Source organism: Lytechinus variegatus, chromosome 18 (genome assembly GCF_018143015.1).
Source record: "Lytechinus variegatus isolate NC3 chromosome 18, Lvar_3.0, whole genome shotgun sequence".
In the NCBI taxonomy this organism is placed as follows: Eukaryota; Metazoa; Echinodermata; class Echinoidea; order Temnopleuroida; family Toxopneustidae; genus Lytechinus; species Lytechinus variegatus.
In genome coordinates this window covers 17,640,981-17,668,934 of record NC_054757.1, presented here as the reverse complement: position 1 = coordinate 17,668,934, position 27,954 = coordinate 17,640,981, and the positions used below count along the sequence as shown (strand labels likewise).

General features: G+C 37.6%; 2 protein-coding genes across 3 annotated transcripts; both read left to right on the top strand.

Moving 5' to 3' along the window:
- Positions 1-10: 10 nt before the first annotated feature.
- Positions 11-13,418, top strand: LOC121431858. 2 transcript variants are annotated; one of them, XM_041629626.1, is made up of 13 exons: positions 11-144; positions 1,668-1,895; positions 3,192-3,737; positions 4,178-4,811; positions 5,238-5,369; positions 6,612-6,762; positions 7,259-7,471; positions 8,029-8,377; positions 9,285-9,493; positions 10,224-10,355; positions 10,949-11,119; positions 12,341-12,466; positions 12,986-13,418. In XM_041629626.1, exons 2-13 carry the CDS (start codon positions 1,691-1,693, stop codon positions 13,175-13,177), a joined length of 3,060 nt encoding a protein of 1,019 aa, XP_041485560.1. In that variant the 5' UTR covers positions 11-144; positions 1,668-1,690; the 3' UTR covers positions 13,178-13,418. The 2 variants fall into 2 exon arrangements, with proteins under 2 accessions (XP_041485560.1, XP_041485561.1); XM_041629627.1 differs by having other exon boundaries at positions 12-144; positions 6,615-6,762.
- Positions 13,419-17,298: 3,880 nt separating this feature from the next.
- Positions 17,299-27,207, top strand: LOC121431941 (H/ACA ribonucleoprotein complex subunit 1-like). Its single transcript, XM_041629721.1, has 7 exons — positions 17,299-17,475; positions 21,382-21,547; positions 22,369-22,517; positions 22,904-22,963; positions 23,876-24,014; positions 25,489-25,614; positions 26,633-27,207. Exons 2-7 carry the CDS (start codon positions 21,382-21,384, stop codon positions 26,650-26,652), a joined length of 660 nt encoding a protein of 219 aa, XP_041485655.1. The 5' UTR covers positions 17,299-17,475; the 3' UTR covers positions 26,653-27,207.
- Positions 27,208-27,954: the final 747 nt, after the last annotated feature.

Sequence of the window (27,954 nt, the reverse complement as noted above, 5' to 3'; positions counted from 1 at the left end):
TATTGCGACATGTTTGTGAAAGCAGACGACGGAGTAGAGACCTGTAAATCAAATGATGTATATAAGGGACTGGCTTATTTGGAAGAGTCATTTGACAACACTTTGAAGGAGTTACATAGCTAGGTTCTGCCATTTATATTTCTTGTAAGTATATTGCTATTGGATTTGGGATTATTTATATATCTTAATTCCGGCCATGCCATGCCCATGCAAGCCTGGTGCCCTGTCCTGCCTGCGACTCGTCTCCCGGGCTGCGGCTAGGCTGCTGTGGGTACCGTACGGCCAAGGATATCCGCCGGGCGAAGTTCGATGGCCGACGGAAAGCGACAGCGGCCGGAGCTCCCCTATCGAACCGAGTCAGCTAGGCCAAGGCCAGGGGGTGTCTTGTACACGTTGGATTTATATTGGCGCAATTCCATATAATGATCAACCGTTTTGTACGTCTGACCCCATTTTTCTCAAGTCTTGATAGCACGCAATGATGATTTTTTTTTATATACTGCACTGTCCTATACTTCTTCATCATTGACGTCTTGACACTGTAGCCATAGTGTCTTATTAAAGCGAAGGACAATAACAAAGCTGGATTTCCCTAGGAAATCCATCTTTTCATAACATATCGCTCGAAATACGTTTATTTGATTAATTTCTACACCTTCCTATGCATTATTAGGCTTAGGAAGGTGTAGAAATTAATCAAATAAACGTATTAAGGTTTTAAAAAATGTTAAATAAAAATGTAAAAAATGAAGATTTCTTACCTAACTAATGCCGCGTAGACCGCTCGATCCACATGTAAACAACGGAAATACAATAGCGTCGACCCTTGAACCGCTTATGTATGACGTACTTCCGGATAACGACGCCGTTTTGAAAAAACATTTATAGATAAAAATCATTATTTTACAAATATTCATTTATTACGTAATTATAAGTAATTTGTTAAATACTACAAATCATTTATAATTACGTAATCAATTACAAATGTTTGTGAAAACGGGGGTCCTTGGAACGGATTGCCAGCGTGTGAGTGCGTAATGATGCAGCTAGTGCGGCCTCCGCCGGGCGCGCTCGCGCAGAGGCGATGGTCGGACAGCGAGCTCTGCGGCCGCTTTTCACCGAAATTGCAGCTCATTGTAGCAGATCAAAGTGACCTGAACGGCGTAACAAAAAATATGCGAAGCTTTGGAGCGGAGTTCTTTCTTCTTTTTTCTCGATAAGAAGAAAATGCTATGCCTTGGAGTGGCTTTCTTTGTTCTTTTTCTGAATATTAAAGAGTAAGACAAAAATGCTATGCCTTGGAACGGAAATTTGAGTGTAAAAATGGGGGGCCCTCCAAGGCACATACCCACTATGCATTATATACTGTGTCCCCCCCCCCCCCCCTTTTGGGACTTCACTCTATAAATTGACCAAGTCATGGTCCTTTGAGAGCATTACAGACTGTCAAAAGAACAAGAAATCAGAGACTGAAAATTTCATGAAGATCCCACATATATATAGGGGGTCGGACGTACATATTTTATGGAATTGCCCAGTGGTATACATTCAATTTGTTTTTGTTATCAATAAATGTATGTGGAATGAGTTGCTCGAAATTTGTCTTACAGTTCATATGATATTGAATTATTCTAGTGAATAATTTTTTGATTTTTTTTTGTCCCAAGGCCAAGAAGCATCAACAAGTAAGATGGCAGCTGACGAGATCGACCAAAAGAAGTTCAAACATCGCAGTGGGAAGACCATGCGATACATCAAGGGACAAGCCACCCATGGCAACATGACTACCTTTACAGGGCAGTTTGGCATCTTAAAATCATCAGTAGGGACATTGGATGCCAGCAAATCAAAGGACTTTGAAAAGATTGTTCAAGATGGTGGCTTGGAATTAACTGGTAAGATTTTTGTTTTACGTTTTAGTACCTTTCCCTCTTCCCAATTATCAGGGGTAGGAATGTAGGATAAGCAGTAGACCTCACTTCCATCTAAAGGAATTTTAAGAAGAAGAGGGATATTATATTGAAAAGCTCCTACAATGCTCCTACAATCTGGAATTCACTCCCTAGTCCCTACATGTATAACCTCAATTTCATTTTATAACAGATTTAAGCACAATCTAAAGCTATATTTGATCAAACGTGACTCTCGTTGAATTTTAAATGATTTTTTTTGTCTTCTGTTTACTCTCAACCCCTTTTCATGTATGTTCTGGGTTTGTCTTGGTGCAAGACGCAATTCATTTTTATTTACTTAATATTCATTGAATTTGTTCTCCACTTAAATTAATTGATCTAATCTTATGTTATTAAGGGAATAGTCTTGACAAGACCTCTATGGTCTTTTACAGCTATATCTAATTTCAATACTTTTTTCTATTCAATATGTATGTACATACCATTGAATTACTTTATCTTATCTTGAATTGCATTTTTTATTATGTGTTGTTAAATGTTTTTAATATTGGAATTGAATAAAGTTGAATTGAATTGAATTGAAAAGAGAGTTGGGTGTAAAAGTATTAAATTGCACTTATATTTTGCTTTATATTTAGTATAGAGAAAAAAAAACATTTTGAGGTACTCTGTCCCCCTCTTTTATACCCTAGCAATGAATTCCTAGTAATATTTTGTGATATTGTGAGTTCTAGGTCATTCCAAATTTCGGTACATCATTGAGACCATAAACAAATAGGAAAACCACTTACATGTATGAAGAGACCACCTACTTACTGACTATACCTGCTTTACTTCTTTCTTTATTTTTTAATTGTTTATTTTTTTTGGGGGGGGGGCTTTCTTATTTTTTTTTTCCTTTCCTGATGTTTTAATCTTGTTATTTTTTTTGTTTGTTTATTTGCTTTATTTTCATTTCTTCTTTCTCTATTTCTGTATTTCATTCTTTCTTTCCTCCCTTTCTTCTTTGAGATACCTTGGCTCATTTTTTCCTCGGGAGTATTCTCTCTAAATATTGTGTGTAGAAACTGAAATAACAAAGGACAATATCTCAAATCTGTAAATAAATGTAATCAAAACATTGAGAAACGTTTTTAAAAAGCAAGAACATCAGTTTATTATTAAAGTAGCTTTCATAAATAATGTGTTCACTGCACTGCTGCCTGTAACTCTTTCCTTTTGAATACATAACCTATATAAATTGTCTCTTTTCCTTCTTATTTGGGTTTTTTTTGTCAGGTAATCACGAGTGGTGGAACCTTCCTGTCACATACTCTTTAAACAAGAAAAAGAGATGGCTTCTTCCAGATATGATCGCTGATGGTATTGCCGACGAGGAATTCCACAAGGATAGCGATTACAACGTCGTCATGGTAGAGCGGGAGATACCTTGCTTCAAAGAACATCGGGAGACATCACGCTTGCTGGATCAACTGGTTCTCAGGACAGGTAAAGCATCCTGTAAAGCCGTCCATCGGTCCCAGGGTGATGAGACTAACTGCAGGAGAGCCAAGAAGAACTGTTCCTATGAGGGTGATCTTGTGAGAAACCCAAAGACTATCCGTAACCGCAGAGAGGAAAAGAAAGAGCGGAGAAGGGAGAGGGCACGGACAGGAAGGAGGATCGACATCCCCTCTCAGACGCAGGCAGAGAACGTCCCAAGGCTGCCTGAGCTGCGATACGAGGTCCTTCGTCCAATTCCCATTCACCGAAGCATCACACATACAATATGTAAAAAAGCGTTGTATGACGAGGACTACTCTGAACGCAAGAGAAAGCTAACAGGTGAATTTTATTATTGATTGTTGTACCCAGGGAGTGGAGGAGGTGCATGCATTGTTTTAGGGCGATGAGGTTATGTATTCTAAGCACTAATTTAAACAACATTCTTGATTGAGGCCAATAAAGAGCTATAGTTATTGAATTTTTTTTTTTTTTTATATCTGTAGATAAGGATCATCTATTATAAACAAATTATGTTCATACAGTAGAAAATCACTGATGGCAGGAGTCATTTGCCTACCCCTCTGCGAGAAAGTAACTGACAGATCTTTGCCATCAATTGGTAAACTTGGTAATTACTATTCGATTACAATTATAACAATATGTTTATGCAATGGTTCAGAGTGTGATAATATTTTTACTATTTCTTAATTACACCGTAAGTTATCAGATCGTTATGATTATTTCTTTGAGTGTATGTTTTGTCTCATCCAAAACTTCAGGTCAAAAGAAAGACAAGCTTCAACTGGACTCTGATCTTTGTGATGAAATCCATTTGGATTTAGATGAGGATGAAGAATGGCCCATCCACAGTGGTGATCAGGAGGAGTGTCTCTATAGGTATGACGGAGACACTCCTGCATTTGACCTTAGTTCTTATATCAGGACCTATCAACCAGAATCTGCAAAAAGGAATCATCAAGAGTCATACAAGACAGGAAGAGATGAGGCCAAGTTGGATTCTTCCAGTTCTTCGACGTCACGCAGGAAGCGATATGGTAAGGGCTGTGCCATCTACAGGCCTGACCTTGCGACGCTAGAACCTGAACAGGAGTCGTCCAAGTCGGACCTCAGTGACTTGGATACCTTGGACAGTGGCTTTGATTCTGATGGCTCTTCCGCCGACCACACTGACCACAAGGTTTCCTGGCTCCACCTGGGCAGTGTCGCCAAAGAGGGCGTCCTTTCAGAGAGACTCCGTATGGACTTTGGGCATGATTATTCCGAGGGACGCTCTGTACCCAGGAGGTTTTCAATTAAGCTGAAGGCAGTCTCTGACAGTGGGGTTCCTGTTGGTGCATCTGCTGTCTTTGCCACAGATGATGTGAGGCAGGATCCTGGAATGGTGAATTTGAGGTTCGTTTTGCAAACTAATCAAGTTTTAACCTCCCATTTCAGTTTAAAATGGTTGTGTGTATGAATGATTTTCATCTGGAATGAAGATCATCATTTATTTTGGCAGCAGTGTCCCTCTTATGAAGGGCTTCTGCTTTCCTTCTTCACCATAATTTTCCATGTAATCTTCAGTCTTCCCTCTCCTCCTCTTATGCCATCTACCTCCAGATGCCATGCCCAATTCACAGGTTCATCATCTTTCCTCCTCAATGCTTGACCTATCCATCTCAAATCACTCTCCTTTATTCTACTTCCACAATAGTTTATAAGATGAATTTAATGTTCTGTCCATAACAACATAGTTTAAAGAAATTAGAGAAATAAATTAAAGAAGAAGAAAACAAATCTTACTCTGATTTTTTGTCTGATTGCTTCTCAACTTTGCAGGCTAAGGTGTTGCAGTGCAGATTTCCCAGTGCAAGATCTTCATCAAGCTGTCAGAGAAAAAATTGTAACTCCACCTCTTGTGAAAACATCCCTCATGGAACAACTAAAAGAGAGCCTTTCATGTTACGCTGAGTAAGTGTGGTTTTGATTAGGTGGTATATTGGAGGTCTATATTATTACTTGGTCTACAAGCTCTCGGTTTACTTCTATTCAATGGGCCTACCACAAGGGCTAAACCTATTTTGGTTGGTTTATTTCCAATTCGTCTGATGCCAGTTAGTCCACTCACCACATGGTCTACTTTCATTTAGTCTAATGCCATTCCGTCTAATAACCAGTTGGTGCAATAGCCATTTAGTCCATATACCATTTGGTCTAATTGGACTAAGTGTTTAATTGTGCAAAATGAATGAAAATGGAATGCATATTAGACCAACTGGTTTAAGACGAAATGGTCATAGACGAAGTGGTGATTGATGATTGGACTAAATGGTGAATGGCCCAAATGGTTGTTAGATGAAGTGTTGATGGACAGAATGGCATTAGACTAAATGAAAGTAGACCATGGGGTGAGTGGACGAGTTGGCAGTAGAAGAATTGGCAATTTACCTGTCAGTCTACAGCCAGTGTAGTCTAATTGCCGTCTGGTCTTGACTGCACTTGGACTAATACCTACTTCAGTTTTCATCCCAGATGGTCTAATTTCCACCTGGTCTTCTAATAATTTGGTTCTTGGTCAAATGAAAATTTATTCATTAACAGTTCATCTATCTTTATAGACTAATTGGTGTTAGACTGAGTCGCCATATTAGACAAGATGGGTATAGCCTTACTTCCAAAATTTAGAAATAGTATATTGGCTAAATGGAAATCAGAGTAAATTTTTAGTAAAGAAACTGGTCGTAAATGAGATAGAATTTCAGTCACAGCTGATGCGAATCAATTAAAATAATTGTAAATCTGAGATTCAACACCCAAGATCAAGGTAGGGTCATCTACCAGTCGTGAATAACTTAAGATTGTATGTCGTGTGTCATGGATGACTTTACGGACAATGGGTGATCAGGTCTTTTGCTATAAAATGTATCCCTTTGTAGCAGTCTTAGCACCGAAGAACATGTTGTAGTCATGCATAGTAGAATTGTGTGGTACTTCTGAACAGCTTTATGAAACACTGTGTGTAAAATCATCATGTATAAAATCACGTGTGAAAACCTATGAAAAATTTTGTGTAAAACTGTATGTAATATTGTGTGTAAAATCGTGCATACAAACAGCTTTTTGAAATACAACCCTTGTCAATTTGACTTACAGATTCAGAGAATTATGCTTTTGATCATTTAAACATTGAAATGAATTCTCATTTTTCTTCAGCAGTTCCCAAGAAGGAGTAGGATCCAAGATCTGTAAACCAAAGAAACCGGAAGTCACGCTAGATACAGTGCAAAGCATGATGGGATGGACGTTCAACTACGACACCGCTGAACGTGTCAAAGCTCAATTAGACGAGGAGGAAACACAAGAGGTAAATCTTTTATAATAATGTACATGTATAATGATGTAACAATTCTAATCAATACAATATTCTTGGACATGCTGGAGAAAGTTTTGCATTTCAAACAAGTTCAACAATTGGATGGGGGGACCAAGGGCATTTCCCCCTCCCCTCCCCCCTTAATTTTAGAGATTAGTTAATCCAATAGTAAATTTTTTTTGTTATTCTGAAGGTTCATTAAACTTACACCAAAATAAGGTTTGTAATTCCACAAATTGAATATTCGGTATTCAAAGTTTGGATAGCTGATAATGTCTAAGGTTTGTTAGTACGACAATAACGTATGAAGTATTCAAACCTTACGTCACTATTGGATTATCAATCCTTGGAATTGACAAACTTTGATTAATTTTCAGCTTTGCATATTACCTTTAGAATGATAAGCTACTGAAACTAGTAACCAAATTATCATAGGACGTGAAAAATCAAACATGACCCAAGTGTTATTGCGCTCAATTTTCCTCAGGATTCAAGTGCAACTTCCGATGAATTCTCTAACACAATACCCGATGGAGAGGACTCCTGCGGCATCTGCTTTGAGACTCTGGCTCCCTCTGGTGGTGAAGACGAAGAGATGGGGACTGCTCTGCTTGGGTGTGGCCACTTATTCTGCAATGAATGCTGGGTACATCATGTGACCAACAGGGTGATGATGGGCGAGACGAGCATTCGCTGTCCGGTAAGTAGTCCTGACTGTATCTCAAGTTCCCAACCATGGCAAGATTTGTGTAGGTGTAGGTGTGTGTGTTTGGGTGTGTGACAACAGCTTTCGAAAAGAACAAAAATGTGATGTTGGGAAAGTTTAGGAACATCACTTGATTGAACTTGTTTCCATGAAATCATAAAATCAAGTCAGATAAGTTTGGCTTTGATCTATAAGTTATCAAACAATTTGTGATTTTAACATTGTTTTTGTCTTAAAGGAAATTTGTCACTCTGAAATCATTTTAAAGAAGGAATCAGGGGCTGTTTCAAAAAGAGTTACAACTGTTGTAACTTTGCTATTATGGCAACTACCATGGTAACCTTGATTTTGATATGCTGCTGAGCCATGTTGCCATGGTAGTTGCCATAATGACAAAGTTACCACAGTTGTAACTCTTTATGAAATGGGCCCCAGTTCTTTATTTCAATCAGAGGAAGAAGATCTCACCCCATTGAAACAGAATGTAAACCCTCCCATACTTGACAAGCTTTCAACCATCTTAATTTCGATCAATTTTCCCATATCTGCAGGCCTTCAAGTGTGAATCTGTCCTGGACAAGGTCACTCTCCTGTCTCTCCTGCCCGACTCCCTCGTCTGCATCCATCTCTCTCATCTCCACGATAACCGCATCAATGAGCACCCCGAGTGGAAATGGTGTCCCAATCCCAAATGCGGCCGGCTTGCCCAGGTCCGGGATGCAGCATGGACTGAGCCGGGTGGGGATCTGTCGGGAGGACCAAGGGTGCCGGAGCGGGTACTGGGGTTGCCTGTACCCTGCGAGTGCGGGGTGTCATGGTGCTCTGAGTGTAAAGAGGTTGCCCACTGGCCAGCTACCTGCAAGCAAGCAGAACAATATCATCAGTACATGAAAGAAAGTGGTAAATAATTCAGTCACAGACAATATGTAAAAAAATATATAAATATTTCTTGTAAAACCTCTTGCTTGTTGCAGAAAGAGTTGTGTGAAACACAAGTGAAAATAAATCAAACCCATGTCCCAAATGTACGATTTTGATTAGTTGAAATTGAAGTTACGTATGATTTTCAGAGCTGCTTTTGAGTGTCACTTTTTTGTAACTTGTCGAATGTTTTATCATTTATTTGGCCGAGTTTGCATTCATTCTTCCATTCCTGTATTTCCTTTTAAATTAATGTATAAAAAAATACATATGGATTGAGAAATGATATGATGTTGTTGAGTAGTATGATTTGTTGTTGTTTTTTAAAAGTGGTCTCATTCAAAAAATAATATATAAGCGCTAATCAAAGTTACATTATTATCTCACTAGCTTTACCATTAAAAAAATACTTGTTATTGTTTATGATTAAAGTGTTGCATTCCCGGTAACGATCCGGAGACTATTCATGAAGTGTTTGGTTGTAAGTTCAAGCTACTAGACCACATGATCAGAATGTTGCATTGTGGGATAGGAACCAAGATTTGGGTTCTGCATTACAAAGGCTAGCATTACAAAGGCTAGCAATTGATCGTACACTTGATTTTCACGATTGATTGTATGTTGTAGTCAATGGAATCAATCATCATGTCCATCTGTGTTTAAATTGGGGCACTTGGTCGATCTCTGGATAATCCTTTTCCACATTTTTCTGTTTTATTTCTTCATATTTTTTCAATCTTATAATTTACCATTTTAAACAATATCTGTATGTAATATTCATTGCTATCTTGGTAAATCATACTTAATTCTGCCATTTAGTTGCCACATGTAGTATATACATGTATATATACTAAAAACCTCTTTAATTTAATTCAATGTTATACAGGTGTTGACCACGCCAGATCGGAACATATCAGGTCTGTTGAAGTCAAGCGATGCCCGTCTTGTCGAAACCCGATGCAGAAGAACGGCGGCTGCATGCATATGATGTGCAACTGTGGTGCTAGTTTCTGCTGGGAGTGTCTCGGAGTGTGGGATGAACACAACTGGGATGCCTGGGATTTCCGGTGCCCCCAGGGAAAAGAAAACTTTGAGGTATGCATTCAGGCCCCATGTCTGCGCACCTAAGAATTCAACTAAAGATTAAATATGAATATCTTTTGAAGTTCCATTAAAAAGATTCCACAGAAATTTCCAGTTGATAAAGTTCCTTGTATTCCTATATGAGTAAGTGCGCCATTATTCTCATAAATTTTTTAGAGAAATGTTTGATTTTCTTTGAAAGAAACCTAAATCAGTCGTTTTCAGATTGGACAAAAAAATGTATGGGTCCATGCACAAGCATAATACTGTGATGTGGTCCATGGTTATTTTGCACTTGCCACGTACTTGCGGTATCCAGCATCAACTATGACAAAGAAATGTATGGGTCCATGCACAAGCATAATAGAGTCACTGTTGTCCCCAGAAAATTGGTCCCATGAAGTATTTTGTAGGATCTGATGTTGGATACACGCCTGTTGTAGAGTCCCTAGTCTTTTTACTCTTAAAAAGAAGAATGCCACCCCCACTCTTATCTTAAGTCAATTTGTTTTTTAATAAAAGCAGAAAAAAAATAAGAGAAGCTTAATAGTGAAGGTTTGGCGAAAATCCACCTAAGAATAACAAAGTTATCATGGTGGCCTAGTGTTTTTGAAAAAGGGAAAGGTGCTAACATTTTTGCGTAAATAAGTTACAAGAAATCTTGGATTTATAACTTTAATAATTGAATATGATAGTTATTTTTCTCATTACATTTCTCTTTTTTTTCCACTTTGCCTATTAGACTGTATTGCTGTCGTTAAAGAAAAATGACTCCATCTTCTTCATGGAGCTTGCCGTTGAGAATCATAAGATGAGGAGTCGCCAGACAGTTATGAAGCACCACCAGCAGGCCTCGAGGCTAGCCAAGAGGATGGTGAGGCTACGTAGAGTGCTTTGATTATGATGATGTTGGTGACGGTGGTGGTGGTGGTGGTGATGGTGGTGGTGATGGTGGTGATGATGGTGGTGATGATGATGGTGGTGGTGATGATGGTGGTGATGATGATGATGGGGGTTTGCAAATGGGGAGACTGATTACGTCATCCACTCCCTTTTCCTTTTGTATTTTATTATATGAAATATTTTAATTTTCTCCTCATTGTCAAGTGAAACAGTGATTAATTCCTCTCTGAACATGTGGAATTAGCATTGTTTAATGCTATATGGTTAAGTCAAGTTGGTCCTTATTGTCAAATCTGTAAAAAATAATTCAAACAATAAAAAACAAAGGAAATAGTGAGTGATGGACATCATCGACTGACTCATTTGCATGTCACTGAGTTATACATATCACCGTTTTGTGAAAAATAAGCAAAACTTAAAATGCCATAACTTTCTTAATTTACATCCGATTTTGATGAAATTTTCAGCGTTATGCTTGTTTTATTTTACTCTTTTTATTCAAATCAACATTTCTCTGGGTGGACTTTACCTTAATTTCACCATCCAACTTACTCTTTTTTCCAGTTCTTTGTCCCTGAAGCCATGTCCCGCCTCACCTGTGACTATCCACTTCTACAAGGTGTCCCGACTGATCAAGATCTGGTACCTTGGAGCTACTCCTCCAGCCAAGATGACCAATCACGGCTGATTTCATTGATCACCACGGCAACCAAAATGGCCGCCTTTGCAGCAGAGGTAACGAATGCCTATCGCTTTACTTACTGAAAAAAAGAAGAAGATAATCATGATAATCAATTGATCATGTCCATCATATGTAACCGTGAGTGGTTGGTAAATAATTTATTTGCCTATGTACACCTAGTTGTCCTCGACCAGTTCATCTGAAACTAACCATTTTGTTTAATTACCATTTTATCTAATTTCCAGTTAGGCCATACCCATTTTGTCTAATATCTATGTGGTATAACACCACTAAGGGAGTATTTCAAGAAACTATTCACAATCAATTGCAAATTTACAAGTGATAGATCAATTTTGACTAAAACAAATCGAATTATACTTGTTGATGCAAGAAGCAGATCATTAATCGATTGCCAATTTGCAATGACATGCATGACTTTCAATTCATTTTGGGACCTGAAATTGACTTGAGATCGCAGTACCCCATTAGGCTGTGTACTTAGATGGATTTCTTATTTGACAAAGTCAGTGAATACAAGAAAGATGAAGAAAAATAAATTAAAATTTGACTAAATAGTTATTAAACCATGCAGGTGTAGAATAAACTAAATGGCAGTTGGACTGAAATTATAGTAAATCAAATGAGTTTAGCCCATGGGGTTTTAGACTATCTGAGAAGTAGAACAACTGCTTAGAGACCAAGACACCATTCTCACTACTGTCCTAAAACCAGTTTAGTGGAAACTAGTTTAATGCATAATGAGAATGGTCAAAGCGGTCTTGCAAGCGATCTTCCAAACCTGTTTGGAAAACCACCTCGCGATGTAGTTTTCAAGATCGCTTTGCCTCATTAAACTAGTTTTAGCGTAAGTGAGGACACAACCGTTCTTCAGGAAGCGATCTTTGCACATTTTGAGCCCGCTACTCCACACACTGTGTGTAGACTCTCTACGCTGCGGTTTCAAATTTCAGCAAAACATGTCACCCTCACTGATCGAGCGCATTCCCTTAGCAACAAGGCCACTTAACGTGAAGTGGTTTTGAAAACACTTTCGGCTGATCAAATGGGAATGCTAGCAAAGCGATGTTCTAAACTGGTTTCCTGAACCATTTTCCAGTAAACCAATTTTAGACAGTATAATGAGAAGTGTGTCTAAGAAAATATAAACAGACTGATGACTGCACATCACCCATCATAAAGTAAAATTACACGTTGGGCATGTTTGATTAGAATCAACTTCACAATATCATTTTATTTCCCATAACCTCTTGCAGGTACATCTGCTCCTAGAGTATATGAGCACTTTGATAGGACACTTGCCACGGAAACAAAGGACCGGGAAGAAAGCCTGGAAGCTCATCATCCGCAGACTGATGTTCATTGCATGCAGAATGGAAGAAGTAAGTAGAACTAGGACTCGGGAACGGGTCTTTCAAAATTAACAAATGAATGCTGATGATGATAATGAGGGTGAGGATGATGATGGTGATGGTGATGATGATGGTGATGATGATGGTGATGATGATGATGATGATGGTGATGATGGTGATGATGATGGTGATGATGATGATGATGATGGTGATGATGATGATGATGGTGATGATGATGATGGTGATGATGATGATGGTGATGATGATGATGGTGATGATGATGATGGTGATGGTGATGATGATGATGGTGATGATGATGATGGTGATGATGATGGTGATGATAATGATGGTGATGGTGATGATAGTGATGATGGTGATAATGATGATGATGAGGGTGTTGATGAAGAGGATGATGATACTGCTGGTAATAATATTATTTGATCAGTTGCAAAAATGGTTTGGCATTTGGTCAAAACATGTTTCTTTTTCATCCAAGCTTTTTTTTTTCAGTGAGATATTAATTTTCACTTATATTTCTTCACTTTGTAGCTCCTTGAGCGGCAGCATGAGAAACCTGCAGTGACTGTATGGAGGAGCCTCACTTTACTGCTTCACCAGGGTCAACTGTGCTTCAAAGACATCACCAGGACAATGCCACTCCTGCACAAGGGACTTCAGAATGTCAAAGGTCAAGGGTCAAAGAGGACTACTGAAGGGAATTCGCAAGGAGCAAGGAATTGAATCTTAGTGGTTGTTTCAAGTATTTCAGTCAGGACAACTCTGCTTCAGAGACATCACAAAGGACAATGCCACTCCGGCACAACGGACTTCAGAATGTCAAGGGTCAGAGAGGACAGTTGAAGAAGACCAGCAGAACCCTTGAGGAGCAAGGAATCAAATCGTAGTGCCCACTCACTAGATTAAATTTCTATTCCACACATTTATGTACATTCTCCACTCCCTTGGGGGTAAATATGGATAGGTTTCTTGCCAAAAGACAAGTGTATCCATACGTGCTGATCTATTCACTGCCACATTGGCATCCTCCCTGGATAGAGAGTGGCAAATCTTGGTAATTGTCTTTCCGAAATGCATCACATTGGCATCCTACCATACCCATGTTCTTCCTCTTGCCTTGTAATCAGTGGGTCGTGTGTTCGAATCCCACCATGGCCTTGCGTCCTTTGGCAAGGCGTCAATCCACACTTTGCCACTCTCACCCAGGTGCTAATTGAGTACCGGTAGGAAACATTGTCATTGTGGTTGGTTTAGCAAGTGTGCGCCGAACAGGCTGCTTGAAATGATATGAATCCAGTGACCGGGTAATAATAATTATGAAGCGGTTCCCTATAGCATCGTGGTTGGTTTAGCAAGTTTGCGCCTAACAGGCTGCTTGGGATGCTATGAATCCAGTGACCAGGTAATAATAATTGTGAAGCGCTTTGAACAGTCGTAGATTGATAAAGCGCTATATAAATGCCAATTATTATTATTATTATTATAACTTAAGAATTACTCTCACCCAATATGCATTCTTTATACAGAAAGAAGTACACTTAACCTCCATTTCTTGCCTCTAGAAGCAAATAATAATATTTGGTGATGATGATGGGCAAACTATCATTTTCTTTGCGATCTTGCTGTAGCTTAGTTGAGTACATCCAGCTAACCAAGGAACTTTCAAAAATTACCTTAAAACATATCTGTTCAATTATTCTTAATTTCTTTTATAATTTCCTAAAAAGCACCTTGAGCACTCTACAGAGTGGATTTGGCGCGATATAAGTCTAATTATTATTATTATTAGCTTAGTTGAGTTCATCCAGCTCACCAAGGAATTGATAGTTTGTCTCTTCACCTGAAACCAAGAGGTGATCAATTGCTTTATATTCCACACCTGGTAGGCTGAAGCCGTTGAACTTTACATTATGGGAAAAAACAATATTCATATCTTATTTACAATAAAGAATTTTGGTGTAAAATCATCACTCTTGAATTTCTTTTGTAATACTAATTTCTGCAAATTTTAATGTTATTATAGATGATGGTTAAGCTTTTCTCCAAATCACAATAGATTGTGTGTATTCCATCAGGAATCAAACCAAGTTATATTATTGGAGAAAAAAATGAAATTTTATGTAATTCAAATAACAAAATACAAGAGATATGGTGACAGTGTTTCATCATTAGCTCTCTCATTTGCACTCATGACATATGCATATCACTGTTTTGTGAAGATAATTGAGAATTGTAAATGTCCTAACTTTGGTATTTGACAGATAGTTTGGTGAAGTTTTCAGCAATAAACTTTACATTTGAAATCCACTGTTTTACTTTCCCAGCTTTTCTTGGTACTGAAGTGCAATAGATAGAAGTATTTATATATTTGTTTGAACTCATACATTGATAATTGTATCAGACTATATTATATGCAGTATGATTGCTTATTGTTATTTTTATATACAGATCATCTCCTTTCACTATTGAAATATTTTTTTATCATAACATGTGCTTTTTAAAAATTAATCATCTCTAAATAAATTATATTTTAAAAATAAAACTTTGTGTCTCGTTTATTTTTCATGTTGTTGTTATGACCATCTCTGTGTTTGATGGGCCATAGATCTGGGCCCTGTAACACAAAACGATTATTGATTAATCGCATCCTAGTATGAGCATTTTGTTCAGTAGACTGACTATAGGAAGCAATCAGAATTGCTCTTTCAAGTTAGCGAATAGTGATTAATCATTACCCTTTGTATTCAAGTTCAAGTTTATTTATTCAAAACCAAAAACATCACATCATAATCAAAATAGATAACGTAAATGAGTACATAAACATACATCAATTAGACTATAGCATATACGAATTGGTTTTAGGACCCCTTTAAAAGCAAAGCTTGTGAGTAGGGCCCTGGAATACGTATGATTATTAACATAAAACATAGGATATACTAATCTACAAGATACAAAGGAGAGAGAAAAATGTATAATAAGGATTAGATGCTAAAGATAGAATGAAAAAAACTATTACAAACACACATATACACACAGAACAACACACAACAACATCCAAACATACTAAACATAGATTCTGAGTAGGTCATCAACTTAAATGCAAATACATCAACTTAAAATACATATTGAAGGAAAATAATCATAATCTGTCAAGAAAGTAAGTTTTGGATAATCTTTTGAACATGAAAAGAGTTTTGCTATTTTTTTTATATCAACAGGTAAATTGTTCCACTCTTTAATACATGATATATGAAAGGAGATCAGAGTGACATTTGTTCTCGCAAATGGCTGACGAATAAGATCCTTTTGACGTGTATTATAATGATGTATTTTTGAATTCTGAAGAAATAATTTTTTCAAGGTACCGGTACATTCTCGGGGCAAGAAGCCCCTGTGTTGCACGGCACTGGTAAATGTTTCTTGGTCTGTGTTACAAATGTTACATTTTGTCTTCTACTTTCATCCCACATCATTCTAGTTTGTCTATAGGGTGTTTCACAAAGATTTAAGTGTGACACTATGTGAGTTGCAGTATCAAAGACATCGCTGCATTATCATGCAAAAAGGGACACATGCTACTGCGTATAAAGCAATAAGATTGCACATTTCATGTGCGCATAGGTAATTAAGCATGATTTTAAGTCGTAATTAAAAGGATGGTCCGAAATGAAAGTATGTATTGTTTAATAAATAGAATAGAATTCACCGAGCAAAATGCCGAAAATTTCATCAAAATCAGATTAAAAATAACAAAGTTATTGAATTTTTAAGTTTAGCAATATTTTGTGAAAACAATCATGAATATTCATCAGGTGGGCTGATGATGTCACATCTCCACTTGTTCTTTTGTATTTTATTATACGAAATTAGGTTTATTCAAATTTTTTTCCTCCAAGACTAGAGAAATTGGATTGAGAACTGATTTAGTGCATTAGATATTTATTGCTGCAACTTATTTCATTATGAGGAGACATATTTTTCAAACAAGTATGAAATAATGAAAAAAAAATATTATTTTATGTAATAACATAAGAAAACGGAAAGTGGAGATGTGACATCATCAGCCCACCTAATGAATATTCACGGTTTTCACAAAATATTGCTTAACTTTAAACTTCAATAGCTTTATTATTTGTTATCCGATTCAGTAATGAATTTTTTCGGATTATGCTCATTAAATTCTACTCTATGTATTAGGATATAAATATTTTCAGCCCGGACCATCCCTTTAATCCTCAAAACAAAGTAAAAAATAAAAAAAGGTCCGGTCCGCTCATTGTGTGAACGACATCTGCTGTAAGTTTCGAAAGGGGGGGGGGGCACACTTGTGTAAGAACGGCACATTTATATAAAAAAAATATTGACTATGACTCTCACAGGGGGGGGGCGGGCGGGGTCGGATGTTTAATCCCCCCCCCCCGGACGATCCGCCAGTGGGCTCACACATTTTACCCACTTCCTTTTTTTGTCTAGATTAGGTGAACTGTATAGGAATCAATTCATTGACAATGTGCAAAAGGTTTAATCGGGGATGGTCCATTTTTTTCAAGCAATATGATAGTTTAGTTCATTTTTTTTCCTCTCTGATTCATGCCAAGAAATCAGTATAAAAAAGGGCCTAATCAGTCCGTCTCGCTCCCCGCTCCGCTGATTGCTTCCGTCCTAAATTCCGGCTGCCTTCTTTTATATTCTTTTCTCCTCTTATTTATTTCTATATTCTCTAATCTTATCTCATTATCTCTTCTCTAAAGTCTAATTATGTTCCTTTTAAATGCTTCTCTCATTCTCTCTCTGCCTCTCTTATCATATTGTTTGGTGTGTGTCAATGGTAGACTAATTCACACTGTGGGTCGATGTTTTGGAAAGAGGTGGTCGCATTGACTTAAAGTCTGAGGACGAAGTATCAAATTGTTTGGAACTGAGACACGTGGGTTCTCGTGCTAAAAAGTTGGATCATTGATGTTTTGTATCTAAAACCTACTAATTCTGCCTTTAAAAGTAAATTGGCGTAAGTGCTTAAGGTCAGTATGGTTCGAAATAAATACCCCCATTTATAATTACTATTCATTTTGTTAACATTCTTTCCAAATTTGTCATTCAAGGTAAAACATTTGAGCATTGCTCCGGCCAGCGGCTACGCCGGTAATTGCATTCTGCTCGGACCGGCCCGAGCGGGGAGCTTCCCCCTCCCAAACTCGGAGGCTCCTCGCCGCGGTGAGTTCGCTTTCGGCGGGTCCGGTGCTAATGCAGTTTCGCACCTGCCGACTGTGAGAGAATTAATTTCTCCACCAAATTAGGGACAGTGATTTTCCGTTTCTAAAAATTGCCTTTTCCTTTTCAGAAAATCTTAAATTCCATTCCAGCATGTCTGGAAACAAACATGACAAAAAGCTCTTGAAGAAAGGGGTACAATTGATGTAATCAATTTAGATTTTATGAAGGCCTTTGAGTTGACAAGGTACCTCACCGTCGACTGCTTGAAAAGGTCCGTAGTTTTGGTATAAATGAACATGTGGTTAGTTGGATCGAGGCATTCCTTGTTGGAAGGAGACAGAGGGTGTGTGTGAATGGCGAGTTCTCAAGTTGGGGTCATGTAGAAAGCGGAATTCTGCAAGGGAGTGTCCTTGGCCCTGTGTTATTTTTGTTATACATCAATGATCTTCCAGACGTTACTGAAAGTAATGTTTATCTTTTTGCTGATGATACCAAGCTATTCAAGTTTATAAGAGATCAGAATGATTGCAATTCACTCCAGAGAGATCTTGACCATCTGAAATGCTGGTCAGAAAAATGGCTGCTGAAATTCAACCCCAAGAAATGTAGTGTACTCTCTATTGGTAACACGCAAGACCAGCAGGAAGCTTTTCCATACACATTAATGAATGATGCGCTTGAACATGTCACCTCCGAAAGGGACTTGGGTGTTGTAATTGATGATAAACTCAGCTTTGAAGAACACATGCAATCAAAAATAAACAAGGCCAACAGGCTTATGGGCTTGATCAGATGAACTTTTGCTTATCTTGACAAAAATAACTTTGCTCTGTTATATAAGTCGCTTGTCCGACCACAAGTTGAGTATGCCCATGCTGTGTGGAACCCTATAGTTATACTGAAGAAACATACATGCATTAGAGAACGTACAAAGAAGGGCAACAAAATTAGTCCCTGAATTAAGGAAGCTTTCCTATCCACAACGACTTAAACGGTTAAAAATCCCAACTCTGGCGTATCGAAGAGTTAGGGGTGATATGATTGAAACATATAAACACTTTAATAGTTATGATCAATGTACAAAACTTAATCTAGAAGAAAAATATAGTGAACATACCAGGGGTCACAGTAAAAAATTGTTCATACCAAGGACAAAGACCCAAAAATATAGGAATTCTTTTTATGTTAGAATACGTAAGACATGGAACAGCCTAAATAATGATGTTGTCACTGCCCCAAGTGTGCACAGTTTTGAAGCTGCCCTGGATAGATGCTGGAAAAATGAGCCAATAAAATATGACTACGAAAGCCCTGTTCCCGGAAGTGAGCCAGCCATCTTGAGGAGGAAAAACCTAGAACTGAATACAGAGGCATAACATGCCTACATTCAGAAACTTCCCTAGGTATCCCTAGGTAAATTCTGTTTCCCCAGCCATACATGTAGCATAGCCATGGCCCATGGCATAGGCATAGTCGACTTGTCACTTTGCGTATATGAAAGAGTGACAATTCCGGTACAAAGAAAAAATAATGCAATGTGGTTGCATATTTAATAATTATTGTTGATTTTCTATGTGAACGGAATTGCCAATGAGTAGCAATGCTCGTGCTGGTCAAAATTAGTAATGTCTGCCACTTTTCTTAAAATTGATTTTAATCGAAGAGATTTTTAGTCTATTATATTTTTTATAAATATAACATGAATATCCATCCTCACCCTTCTCATTATTAGAATCGAAATGAGATTTTATCGCTGATTTGGGGACTTTTTGGACATCGTTTTGGGCAGTCGACGACTTTCACCTATTTGTCATTTTGGATTTGTTGAATACTGTGATCCACTCATCCTACGAACGAGGTTATAATATAACCTCGTTCTCGGCAGCATACAGTGCTATTGTGCAATTATACATTGCCCATTTTTTCCACATTCCTAGCCCAAACCATCCCGAATCAATACATACTTAAAGTTTAGTGTATGTATCATTTAAATTGTTATTTTGACGGGGAGGCCTTCAAAATAAGCAGTATAATATAAAACAATGAATAAAAACTCACTGATTTCTCTTCCGTGAACCTTGTCCTACTGCCTCCATTACGTCTATGGTGTTCGACAGTGACAAACCGAAAAAGAAAAAAGATCTCACGAAACCATAGAGGCTCATCAACCCGTTTGGACCACTGACCGTCGAGGTTACGACGGAACTTTGCGCGTAATGCATTCTGGTAGGGAAGTCTTGATAGCCTCAATCAAGACAAATTTGCAATTTTGTTTTGTATCGATACAAAGTCAAAATCGTTTAATTTCCCTAGGATATGTTTTCATTGATTTAAAATCCAAACCTGAAGGATTTTCATTAATAAATAAATAAAGTTAAAAATCTCTCACCAAGAAGGCCTGGCAGCTCCAAATTTTCAAGGGGGAGGGAAGTTTTAAGTTAATTTAATTGATTTCAAATCCAAACGGATTACAATGATCAAATGAAATACAAAAATGTAGAAAAATTATCACACAAAATGGATGCTCTGTTAGTGGCTTTCGAGGGGGTGGGCACGAGCCTGATGTGCTCCCCCATATGGATTTTACCCATACACTTAAGCGTCAACCTCTTCAAACACACCGCGCGCCGCCGTGAAAAGCCGCAAAAATGTGCCATTTCCCCCATTTTTTCAACCATATCTTTTCATCTGATTGGCCTAGTTCACCACCGGAAAAAGCATTAGAAAATTTAACTCTTCTTTATGGTGATGTAAAAATCACGATTTTTTGTTGTGCCATCGCACCGTCATTTTTTGGTTATTTTCCATCAATTTGGTCAAAATTTCTGTGGTAATGAACTTTTTGACTGATCACGCTTCCGGCTATATCTGGCGGTTTCTTGCCGGGAGTGGGCTATATTTTTTACCACCGGAAAAAGATTCAAGTCATTCAGTTCATTCTGAACATTTTGATATAGGCCTATAAATGATTCTCATTGGATGAAAAAAAACCTGTCAAAAGATTAAACAAATTGGAGCCTCCATCTGATTTGGGGAACTTTGCTACATTTGAGCATTTCATTTCTCCACGAGGGAGGGGAAGAGAAACCCGACACCGGGTATCGATGAGATTGAATGAGAAAAAGATGAAGAAGAGAGGCGACATTTGTACTAATCTTCAGTAAATAATCACGTAGGCAGAGAGCGATGAGACAGCTAATGAATTGCATCTCACATTCCTTGACAAGAAAATGACAAGAAACGATGCCTGCTGAAAATAAACAGTCTCAATAAATCGCCGCACGTGTCCCTCCCACCATGCCCACCTCCGTGTCACCCTTGCTCTAAATAGAACGGTCGCGAACCTAGCGTGATCCAATCCGATCCAATCAGATTCAACCGCGCAGCTGAGCGGACATTGTACGGACAATATGCGCTCCTATAGTAAGTATGCAGGCCCGCACAGAAACTATAACAATGATTTGGATCTGTAAAGTTGGAGTCTTTATATTGACGTACATGTACAGACAGAAAAAATTTGCTGACGCAAGATTTTTCAAATGGATGGGCTCAGAAAGATTTACATATCTCACATTTTCACATTACAAAAAAAATCTGGTCTATTTGGTTAACACCTTGTATATATAGATATCAGACACTACTCTTTTGATGAGCTTTGCCTTTGGTATTCATCGAAAGTCTTTATTTTTATTTTTTTTCCGTTTTACGTCTAGATGTCTTGGAGAGGAGGTGGAGGAAGAGGAGGAGGAGGGGGACGAGGAGGTTTCCGAGGTGGTGGTGGTCGTGGTGGAGGAGGAGGAGGATTCCGGGGAGGCAGAGGAAGGGGCAGGGGAGGAGGAGGTGGAAACTTTTATCAGGGTCCACCTGAATATGTCACAGGTAAGAATTCATATGTTACAGAAAATTTGAATTATTGACTTAAAAGATAACAAAAATATCATTGGAACCAGTTATCTTTGTTGGTATCATGCATTTGAATTTTGATTTCACAGATTTTCTGGTCACTAATTTGAAATTACAAAGTATTTCAAATTCTTTGGATATTTTTTGTTCTTTTTTCATAATTCTGAAGAAACGTTTATTTAATATGCCTGGGCACTGAAGCAGAAAAGTTATGCAATCAATTGCAAAATTTGAATAATGGTTCTAATTAGTCAGTCATGGAATCATCATTTGCATAACTACTTTATACTTACTTGATTGGTCATTTCAAAAATCACTTTCAAACAGATTTTGAATTGAAGGGGGGGGGGGGTATTATCGATCTGCACTTACAGGGAAAAAGCTTAGAACTGAGTGTGTATAGAAACATAATCTCATTAATTTCAGTCCTTTAAAAAAACTATAAAAAGAGTGATCAATTTCAAATTCTGTTCTTGAGGATGATTATCTTTTAAAATTGTCTTCTACAAAGGTTGCTCTCCAACTGTCTTTGCATTTACTTCATGGTAAAAAAAAGAAGCTAAACTTGTGAAGCTGACCACTTATGTTTTGGGCAATATATTTCATTTTGTTGTTCAGTGCTTGTTGCTTTTGGCAGAATTTCATCAAATTATCTTGTTAATGCAAAAAACTTTGAGAAAGTACATGGGAAGGTAGAATTTGATATCATTTCCCAATCACTTTTGAGGAAGTTTCATTTGCAATTTTTAGAAGTAAACTTAGGTTTAATGTGTTTTTTTTTCTCCACTTTTTTTCAGAGGTTGGCTCCTACATGCATCCATGCCAGGATGATTTGGTGGTACATGGCAGCATTGAAAAGATCCCATACTTCAATGCACCCATCTTTCTGGAAAACAAGCAGCAGATCGGGAAAGTAGATGAAATTTTTGGACATCTTACAGACTATGTATCCTTTCCAGAATAATTTTGATCCATGTTGTAGTAAAATGGTGATGTTCTGATTCGGCCTAATTTTACAGAAGTGCTCATACACTATATCTAGATTACATTTTAATATGTTCTTTTTTTTGGGGGGGGGGGGTATTTGATGAAAAATATTGTTTTCATTAGACATTGTCATATCCACAATCAACCATATTGTTTGCATAAAACCATGGTAACATTGTCATAACCATCAGATTATTTAGCTTTTAAACTGCATCTTCTGCTTATCATAATTCCAAGACCAATTTACTTCAGTGGGACTGAGAACAAGAGCATAAATTTCTTAGATCAGATAAAGAAACTTGTTATTTTATTTTGTTTATTTCCTTAATCGCTGTTTTGCAACAGTTCTTCTCTATCAAATTATCAGAAAATATGTCAGCATCATCATTTAGTAAAGATCAAAAGGTAAGTCATTTGTTTGTAAAATTAATGCAGTACCTTGGTATTATTCATTTCTCTTCCCAATGTACCTTCTGAAAAATTGGTAATTTATAATTTTCAATATCATTGCAAAATTGTATAGATCTGGGCCCCGAGTTAAGGTTAGTGATTAATCACTATATTAAACAGCCTATCAAGTTCATTGGTGCATGTGCATTTTGCCCAGTAGACTTACAAGGAATTGGCCAGAATTGTTCTTTCAAATAAGTGAGTAATTGCTAACCTTTGTGCTACGAGGGCCCAGATGTTATTTTCCACAGCGAGCACTGATAATCTGTGATCTTTCTGGAGTATGATCCTTTTGTGTTATAACCTGAAATGTTTATAATTACCAAAAAGGAGCTGTGACTCTTGTGAGGTTCATTTGTAACTGCATTTTATTATTCTTTTTTGCCAATAAGGCAAGTTTTGTACTCATTTAACGAAGTGAAGAGGGGAAAAAAGCATATGTATCTTTATTTTCCATGTGGATACAATTCAGACAATGATAATAGAGAATCTTATTTTACTTTTCATATGCTTTAATGAATTGCTCTGAGATTCAAACCCCCTCCCCCCGCCCCGATTCCATTGATAAATTTTTTTCTGTAACCTCATTATTCTCAATAGTTAATAGACACCAGGCATAATGGCTCAGTGGCAGTCTGCCCGGCTCATGAGCTCCTGGGTTTGATTCCCTCTGAGTCATACCCAAGACTTACAAAAATGGGACCTCTTACCTTCTTGCTAGGTGCCCAGCATTTACATTGCAGAATGGTAATAAATTTCGTTGTGCAATGCCCGAAGGTAGAGCAGTCTTATAACTGAAGTGGCTACCCTTGGTAAATAAAATGTTATTAATTGATTATATTTTTTTGCTTTCTCTCTTTTCTACAGTTCTTCATTGATCCGATGAAGCTGCTCCCCTTGCAGAGGTTCCTTCCCCAGCCCGCTGGAGGCAAGGTCCAGAAGAGGGGCGGTGGACGGGGTGGAAGAGGAGGGCGTGGCGGCGGTAGAGGTGGTGGTGGATTCAGAGGTATTTAAAGTCTTCACTTGTCCAGTTTACAGTCGTTTATTAAATGTGGCAAATATACTTCCCTTCATATGCTATTGTTGTAGCCATTCACTGTTGATAGTACTATCAATCACCAGTGATGATGGGTAGTGTAGCTTAATGCTCCTTTATAGCGAGTTTTACCTCAGTCACATTTGCTCTACGGTGGCTGTACGGCGAGTCGAAAACAACCGTTTAAACACTTTTATGTACCAGCTACATGTAGGTGGTTGAGTAGAAATGAATATAACGGCTATTTTCAACTCGTTGTACGGCCGCCGTAGGGGAAATGTGAATGAGGTATTAATGCTCCTTTATGGCAAGTAAAGATTGATTGCCATTCCCGATCTGTCACCACTCAACACATTCATTATGGTTTTTCAAGATTTTTTTTTTTTTTTGGGGGGGGGCTCTTTTTTACAACCCTCTGCCTAAATCTGCAGCGTAACCATTAACATTGGAGTGAATGACCGTTTTCCCGGGCCCTTTTAAGCATTTCAGTGATTAAAATCGCCCCGAGCCCCTATTTATTTTTCCCCTGGTCTGTATACTACTTAATATATGTTTTATAGAGATAATTTCATTTTGTTTACCAATACCGGGATTCAAAATGATTGATATTGATTAAGAATACAAAGTAACACTGTCATAACAGTAAAAAAATCATAACTTTGCCTATATTGAGAGTGTGGAGGCAGGACTACAATGTATCTTTGTATTTTCTAGTCCTGTAAAAGTGCAAGCCATTTTTTTTTGTAAATGTCAAAACCATTCTTTTTATCATGTTACATTAAAGGGATGCTTCAGGGTGAAAGTAATATGATATAAACAGATAAATAAAAATCAAGACAAACAAAACACTAAAAATTTGATCAAAATCGGACAAGGACTAACAATTTTATGGCATTTTAAATATTTGCATTATTCCGGTGAAATAGTTCTTGGCGTGTTTTCATGAATATTCAATGAACAAATCGATGATGTCATATCCCCACTTGTCATTTTGTATTTCACTATATGAAATTGGGTTTATTCAAATTTTTTCTACCAAGAACTGGAAAAAATTGGATTGACAACTGATTTAATGCATTAGATATTCATTTCTGCAACTTATAAAGGAGACACATTGTTCATACATGTATGAAAAAATGAAATAGTTATGATTTCATTTAATAACATAAGAAAAAGGAAAGTGGGGATGTGACATTATCAGCCCACCTAATGAATATTCATGATGACATGCATATAACTATTCAAAAAAATTATTGCTAAATTTTGAAAGTCAATAACTTTGTTATATGTTATCCGATTATGATGAAATTTCAGCATTTTGTTCAGGGAATTTTACTCTACTTATTTAGATATAAATATGTAACTTGTAGAAGTGATGCATGTCTTGTACGCCTGCTAACCATAATTTCCTTTCTCACTTAATTCTTTTCTTTTTTGGTGACAGGTGGTCGTGGTGGTGGATTTGGCCGGGGAGGAGGAGGTGGATTTAGAGGAGGACGAGGCGGTGGTGGCTTCAGCAGAGGAGGAGGTCGAGGAGGTGGTTTTAGTAGGGGAGGTGGCGGTTCCAGAGGTAAGAGCATATTAAAGGGAATTAATTATACAATGTCTTATATTTGTCCACTTTCTTTTATTTTGATGTAACTTGATGTTCTTCAGATTATCCAACTGGCAATTTTACAAAATAAACTATTTGCTGTCAAATTGAAAAAAAAGAATATATGTAGTCCCATTTATTTAATTTTTTGTTTGGTTTGGATTCTCCTAAAGAACACACTCAAGATGATTTTGGGGCAATTGTGAATGCCTTTTTCCATTTACATACTTTTTAAGGCTTTATTTTTACCATATATCCCAGACACATGTACCAAATAGGACCTTATGCTGATACTTTCAAAGTCAAATCAGTGGGAACCATTGTCTTCAAGACCTGGGTCCTGTAGCACAAAGGTTAGCTATAAATTGTACACTTGAAAAGTGTTCTATGATCATTGTGTTATGGGCCCCTGGAGTCAGAAGTAATGGTATACAGCATTACCCCGTGGTTCAATATTTTGGTGACAGGATGTCCCTGCGACAATTTATTAAGGCTTTATTTCGTCTAAGATATTGGGTTTGGGTCAGGGTTGCAATAATAAGGCAATTGATTGGTGATTTTTTACCTGATTGCTAAGAAAGCATGTATGCTTGTAGGCAAGCAACCAGAGGACCGACGGCTTAAGGTCCCCTCCGAAGGACCAATTCCATAAAATGATCAACCTTTTTGTACATCTGACTCCCCATTTTTCTCAAGCCTTACTTCACTTCATAATCTGACCAAGTCATGATCATTTGAGAACATTACAGACTGTCAAAAGAACCAGAAATCAAGAGACAGATAACTTCATGAAGGCCCCACATATAGAGGGTCGGACGTACATATTTTATGGAATTGCCAAATAGGGTTTTGTTTTAGGTTAAGATTTACGGTAGAGTATCAAGGGTTGAACTTGATCATTGTGTGAAATTCATAGCAGAGCACTTGTCATTGGAGCAAATGTCATGGAGTGAAACAATGTATCTCTTGTATTTTTGGTTTGTCATTTCTACAGGATTCCGTGGTGGAAGGTGATGACCAAGGATCATGTTTTTTTTCCAGCTGGACAATTTTTATTTTTTCGAGACCAACCACCACTGTCATCATTACATCACATAGGAGACAAGGACAATGCTTCATCAAAATGCTTCCTGCACCGTCCCAGGCAAAATTTATGATCAGGGACAATAGACTATTGCTGTACTGTGCAACACATACCTGTCGGACATAGTAGGGAGTTTTTATATGCCCGTTGGAGTTGGGACGTATTACGGTATCACGCTCGGTGTCCGTCTGTCCGTCCGTGAACTTTTCATTGTAAACGTGATAACTTCAGTTTGACTTATTCTAGTCTCATATGATTGGGTGTGTATGATACTAGCATGGATCCCAGGAAGCCTATTGATTTTGAGGTCAAAAGGTCAAGGTCACAGTCTCATCATGTGCTTGCCTTAGCGACACTCTTGTTTAGACTGTGTGTATGAGAACAGCATCCATGTCCTTTGTAACTGATCAGAGTTCAGTGGCCCCATTGACTACAGGTTGCACTCGATATGTATTGCCATGGGAAGTCAGTGGGTGATGTCACACGGAAAGAATTACTTGGGGCTCAGGTTGATTTTACTCCTGGGCCCCGTCTTACAAACAGTTACGATTGATCTGAACAATCTCAACTATGGAAAGCCAGCAACAGCCACATCTAAAATGCATGTTTGTTCAAAACATTTTCTAGATATGATGAACATTACATTAGATCATCGTTATTCTTGACAATTTTGTTTGTTCGCCTTTGTTTACAAAGAACATTTTGCAAATATGAAGAAAAAATTATGACACTTATTAATGTCCATAGAGTTGTGATTAATTGGATCAATCATAACTCTTTGTAAGACGAGTCCCTGAAATTCCCTATTCATTGCAATGTTAAAGCTCATCCAGTTTTGCAGATTTAGGTAGTAGGTTTTGAAAAGGAGCCCATGACAATAAAAATATTAATTTTTCGCTTGTTCTGAAAACAAGCGCAATGCCTTAGAAAGACCTTACTACACTGTAATTAGTGGGCAGGGGGGAATTTAATTTTGGCTAAAATCAATTTCAAGCTTCTGTGAACCATTGAAAGAAAGAAGAACAATTGTTTCTTTCTTGAAATTGATTAGAGCTTACCACCAGATTGTACAAGATTTACCATTTGTTTTCTTTTTTACCATTATGGATGTGAATTATTCATATGATGAATGTTCAAAAATGGAAAGGTCCATAATTATCTGAACCTTGATGTTAATTATCCATTAGTGGTTGTATTGTAAATATGTGTATAAAGCAGTACATTATTCTGAG